Below are 5,869 nucleotides of genomic sequence, written 5' to 3' on the forward strand. Positions count from 1 at the left end.
TCCAAAAGCGACCCCCCCCAGGCTGAGCCCCACAGCACCTGGCAGCCCCGCTCTGACCTGCCGAGTCAGAACCCACAACTGCCTTAGAGGCACTGCAGCTCCGCGTCCAGCCTGTGGGCCCATGTGACCAGACCTCGAGGCCGGCCGTTGCGCTCCAGGCCCGACAGACAGGAGGGAGGCTGTCACCGCACCTGGGGCTGTTACCCCACTGGAAAAACCACACCCAAGGGCACTAACCCCAGGGTAGCCCAGGCAGGAGACCGCGTGAGAGACCCCGTGTGAGACCACGTGAGAGTCTGGAACCCCGGGCAGGGCCAGACAAGTGGCTCCTTGCCTCCTTTATTTTCTCCTCTTCCATCCACTTAGCTAACCTGCCCCAAGGGGAACAGCTGCGAGCGCCAGTCCATGGCCACAGGGCCCGAGGGGGCTACAGCCTTCGGGAGCCCAGCCAAGGTGTGGCGTGGCCGTCTGTCTCCCCCAAGCTGCTGCATTCCTAGGAACGCCCAGTGTGGTGGGCAGCTGCTGATGTTGCTGCCAGCACCCATTCACCGGACTTGCAATAACACCCACCGGGGGCCTCCCCTCCCGTAGGGTGTGCAGGGCACCCAGGACCCAAGTTGACCAATCCACACCTCACAGTGCTCCTGGGCACAGCGATGGTTCAGGGCTCAGAGCCCAGGAGGTGCCAGGAGCCGGCTGGCTTCCTGCTCCCTGCTGCTGAGACCCTGTAAGAGCGAGGGAGGACGGTCCCAGCCACCTCGCTTCAGCCCCTGACCAGCAAGAACACCTCTGCACCTTTCAACCACCGGGCTCGGAGGGAAGGTTGCTGTCACCTGCAAGCAGGAGTTCTAGCAGAAAACGCCGCCGCTGCCATCCTCTGTGAGATGAGAGGATGAGGTGCCCCGACACCTGGAGAGGGGGGCCGGGGCAAAGCCCTCAAAGGCCACCCTGGGCCACGGGGCACCCACAGCATGTGAAGACTGGCCAGCCCAGGCCTTGGTTTCCAGGAGACTTCCTAAGGCTCACGGTCGACCCCGGGGGTGTGCTTGTCCAGACGGGAGGCCTCAGAGAGCAGGAACCTACACTCCAGTCCTCTGTCCTCCCTCTGGGCTCCAGACCCCTCTGGCCGGTCACCAGTCTGCCCAGGGTACCAGGGGCCGTCTGACTCAAGACGCCGTCTGCAGCTTCAGCTACAGCCGACAGGGCTGGGAAACGGCATTTGTTCTCCAACGGGGTGGGTGCCTGGGGTTTGCTAACGGAAAGACGACAGGCTGAAGTGGGACTAGAGTGGTGCCGGCATCTAGCAAAAGCAAGAGGCTGGAGAGAAAGAGCCACCCCCACTGTGTCCACCCCGTGGGGTGGCGTCGTCGGGGACCCTGACCAGCTCTGAACTCTGGGCTCCACATCCCCGGGGGCCTGGGTAATGCACTTGCTTGGATGTAGACACGACTAGCAAGTCCCTGCAGGCCTGGGGTCAGCTGTGGAAGGAAGACCAGGAGGCGCCCGAGGCATAGAACTCCACGCGGCTGGGCCAGTCGCCATCCCCACTGCCCTCTTTGTCCTCGTCCGAGTCATCGTCATCCCCACTGGATGCCCCGAAGACGGCCCCAGCCAGGTAAGCCGGCTGCCCCAGGGACCCCCGGCCCTGCTCCTCCTCCTCCTCCTTGCGCTTCTGGGCAGCCAGCTGGCGGAAGCAGAGGCTGCAGACACGCAGGGGCTTGGGCGAGAGGTGCGGCAGGAGGAAACGCTCCCGGGAGCACTCGGCGCAGACCACGAAGCCACACTTGCGGCAGTGGTGGCGCCGCGTGAGCGCCGAGAAGCGGGTCTGCGTGCAGCGCATGCAGATATCCGTGGCCTTGTCGGGGATCCAGGGCGCCGCGTGCTCCGTGGTGGGCTGGCGGCCCGTGGCCAGCAGCTGCCGCCGCACACACTCCTCAATGTGGCTGATCCACTCCTGACGCTCCGTCACGGAGGCGGCCGACACCACGAAGGACTTCTTGGCCGTCTTGATCATCCAGCGGTTCTTGGCCTGCAGGGTCTCGGGCAGCGGCTCGAGCGTCACCTCCTCCAGCGGGATGATGTGCTGGCTGCGGTACTTGCGCTTGCTGAGCACGATGCTGCCGTACACCAGGATGTCGTTGAAGAGGAAGAAGATGCGTGGCTTGGCCTTCTTGCGGCACTCCTTGGTCAGGACGCCCTCACCCAGCAGCACGCGGCCTGGCAGGGCCAGTGGCTGCCCCGACGCCCCGAAGCAGCTCTCCACGGCGGCGATCCGCTGGCTGTTGATCTCTGTGTTTGCCAGGTGGTCCACCATCTCTGCGGGCTGCTGGGCTATAGGAGGAGAGGCCGACAAGGAGGCGTTAGCTTGCCCCAGCCCAGCCTGATGATCACAACTCCACCACCACCCAGCCATCCACTCGCTCACCAAACCAAACAACCACGACCAACTTACTACCTGACTGCAGTCCAGCAAACCCACCCCACCACCCAAACTCACCACCTAAGGCTTGGTCCCCCAGAAGCGGACCCTGGAGACAAGGAATGCATGAAGTTATCGGAGGTGAAGGAAGGCCCAGGAAGGGGAATGTGGAAGCTGGCAGGGACAGAAAGGCAACAGTAAAGACTGTGTTACTTAGCAGCTTACTGCTGTGGGCAGCGAAGGCTCGATCCCGCCCCGGAGAAACTGGGAAGACAGGCTAGAACAGCCTCAACGCTGTTCACCCAAGCGGCAAGGAAGCCGGGAAATTCATCCGCCAACTCACGCCAGCCACTGGTCGTGCACTGCTGCCAGGGGTGCAGGGGTGTTAACCACCCACACGTCCAGCCTGCCCCTTGGGTGGAGAGGTGCAGGCGCTGTAGCAGGGCACTGCTGGCATGTACCAGAACAGTGGGTGCCAGACATGGGTGTCTGCAACCCCACCCAGCCACTGACCACACTCATCCTTCACTGACAGTGCAACCCAACCGCTCACCCAACAAAGCCAGCGGTCACCACCATCGTCACAGCCACCATGTCCTGAGCACCTCCTCCATGCCGAGCACGACTTTATTCCATGTAATCTTCACACCAACCCCATGTTACAGGAGGGACACTGAGGCTCCGTCAGTGGTGGGGACCCCAGAGCTTGCACCCCTGGCATCCGTGCTGCTGCACTGCCTTCCCCGACAGAGCGTGAGGCCCAGTCTGGCCCCTCTGCTGGGGTGCCCTCCTCTACTCGAGCGCTACATGTTGGAAGCCTTACAGCTCATCCCACCCCAATTCTAGGCTGACTACACACTCCCTTTCAACCCACCCGTCCGGTGGCTTTGAAGGCCACCCACTCCCTAGAACAAGAGTCAGCAGAAGATGGCCTGAGGGCCAAATCCCAAAGCCAGCCAGCCTCCTGTTTTTGTAAATAAAGTTTTACGGGAACACAGCCACCCTCATTCATTTACAATCCTCCGTGGTGTTTTCGTTCTGTAGTACATAGGGTCGCTGTGAGTCGGAACCCACTCAATGGCACCTAACAACAACAACAGTGGTGTTTTCAATCGGCCTCATATGATTCAAAAGCTCGACAGTGCATACGGAATATCAAAGAAGAGTTGATGCTTTGTGGAGAATACTGAATATACCATGGACTGCCAGAAGAACGAACAAATCTGTCTTGGAAGAAGTACAGCCAGAATGCTCCTTAGAAGCAAGGATGGGGAGACTATATCTCACATACTTTGGACATGTTATCAGGAGGGATCAGTCCCTGGAGAAGGACATCATGCTTGGTAAAGTGGGGGGTCAGGGAAAAAGAGGAAGACCCTCCACAAGATGGACTGACCCAGTGGCTACAACAATGGGCTCAAGCGTAACAATGATTATGAGGATGGCGCAGGACTGGGCAGGGTTTCGTTCTGTTGCACACAGGGTCACTAGGAGTTGGAACCAACTCGAGGGCACCTCACGACGACAACATGGTGCAGAGCTCGGCTGCTAAGCAAAAAGCCAGCAGTTCACATCCGCCAGCTGCTCACTGGAAACCCTATGGGGCAGTTCTACTGTGTCCTGTAGGGTCGCTATGAGTCGGAACGGGTTTGGTTTGTTTGGTAGGGCCGCTCTCACGCTACGACGGCAGAGCTGGGTAGCGATGATGTAAAGCCTAAAATATTCACTATCTGGCTCTTGACAGAAAGTTTGCTGCACCCTTCTCCAGGAGATCATCCCCTTCTCTTTTTTTCTTCTTCACAGGACTTACCAGGCCTGATGTTTTCTTATCTAGTCATTGTTGACTTGTGTACTTTCTCCCTCTCCCGCTCAACTCTAAGCTCCATGAAAACAAGAGCGTTTCTTTTTCTTCATTCACCGCTGTATCGCAAGGCTTGGAACAGGGCCCAGAATGCAGTAGGCGCTTAATAAGTGGCAAGTGAATGAATGAGCCTTTCCAGAGATCTCAAGGTCTGACCACGTATGACTCAGCTCTTCGCTCTGAAGAGGAAGTGGGGGAGCACTCCCCCTGCCGCCACGTGCACACATGTACACAGGCCCAGGCAGCACACCCGGGCCGGCTGCTCACACACAGGTTTCTGGATCACTGAGCTGAAGTTCCATAAGCCAGGCCACCTGTGGGAAGCCAGAGGGGCCCCAGCACGGGGGCTGGAGGCATTGCATGAGGGAGAGCTGGGCCGCCGGAAGTCACATACCACCTCCCCTTTCAGACCACAAGGCGTTCTAGCGACTGCTGCCCACATCACCTTATGTAAGAACCACTATTTTTAGGTGGCTGATCTTGGCTACGTCTTGCAAACCTAGCGGATTATCAGGGACAGCCCTGGGCTGTCCAGCCTCGGCTGATTACGCGGTCCCTGACTGTGGACAATCCAGCAAAACCAAGATTCTCTCCCACGACATTTCTGAGCGTCACCTCCAAGTCCTACAGGGTGGGATGGCTTAGATAAGGTCTCTGCTGCAGGGGAGCTCAGAGTGCAGCTGAAGGGGACCCACAGAGGGCAGTGACAATGGCCCTCCAGTGTGCTGTGTGGAATGGAAACACCCAGAGACAACCTAAATGTGTATCGTCAGGGAAAGAATAAAACGGGACATCATACAATGGAACACACTGAAGACACCCAACCTACGGGGACCAACACAGAGTGACGGCCGACAGCAAAGGCTGAGCAAGACACGGCTCACCGCAGAGAGCATGTATCATGTGGCGCCATTCACAAAGACATTACAAAACACGTTTAAGGTGTTGAAGAACGAGATCTGTGGATAAAAACAGGCAGGATGGACACAAATCAAGTCAGGATAGAGTGGTCTGGGGGGAGGGACCTGGATGTGACCAGGAATGGGCAGGGGATCAAGAAGTACTTCACCTTTATCTGTGATGTTTTAATTCTTTTATTAAAAACTGCAGCAATCAATGTGATGAAATCCTAATTCTTGTCAATTCTGGGAGATGGGAACTCTGTTATGGACTGAATTGTGTCCTCCAAAAAGAGACACTGAAATCCTAACTTCTATATCTGTGAATGTGACTTTATTTGGAAATACATCTTTGAGGATATTATCAGTTAGGTTTATATGAGCTCATATAGGAGGAGGGTGGGTCCTAATCCCTTCTGAGTGCTGTTTTATAAAAGTGGAGAGTGAACGTGGGGGGAGGGCATGTGACGATGAAGTTACCGGGAATGCCAAGAACTGCCGAGAGTGAGACATGGAACAGTTTCTCTCTCAGAAGGAATCAACATGGCTGACACAATCAATCTCTGTTTCTTAAAGCCACCCACTTTGTGGTGGTTTGTTACAGCCCCTCTAGGAGATGCAGATACTCTTTCTGAATTTAAGGTTCTCCGAGAACAGAATTACACCTACTCCTCACTTATCGACGATCGC

General features: G+C 57.1%; 1 protein-coding gene across 1 annotated transcript in view; it reads right to left on the reverse strand.

The window, feature by feature from the left end:
- Positions 1 to 342: 342 nt before the first annotated feature.
- Positions 343 to 5,869, reverse strand: part of PLEKHF1 (pleckstrin homology and FYVE domain containing 1) — a 10,905-nt gene continuing 5,378 nt past the window's right edge. Inside the window, exon 2 of the mRNA XM_023726962.1 lies at positions 343 to 2,331. Within this exon, the coding sequence (XP_023582730.1) occupies positions 1,475 to 2,314 (840 nt within the window). The 5' untranslated portion in view covers positions 2,315 to 2,331 and the 3' untranslated portion in view covers positions 343 to 1,474. The remainder of the gene's footprint in view (positions 2,332 to 5,869) is intronic.

Source organism: Trichechus manatus, unplaced genomic scaffold (assembly GCF_000243295.1).
Source record: "Trichechus manatus latirostris isolate Lorelei unplaced genomic scaffold, TriManLat1.0 scaffold00014, whole genome shotgun sequence".
NCBI lineage: Eukaryota > Metazoa > Chordata > Mammalia > Sirenia > Trichechidae > Trichechus > Trichechus manatus.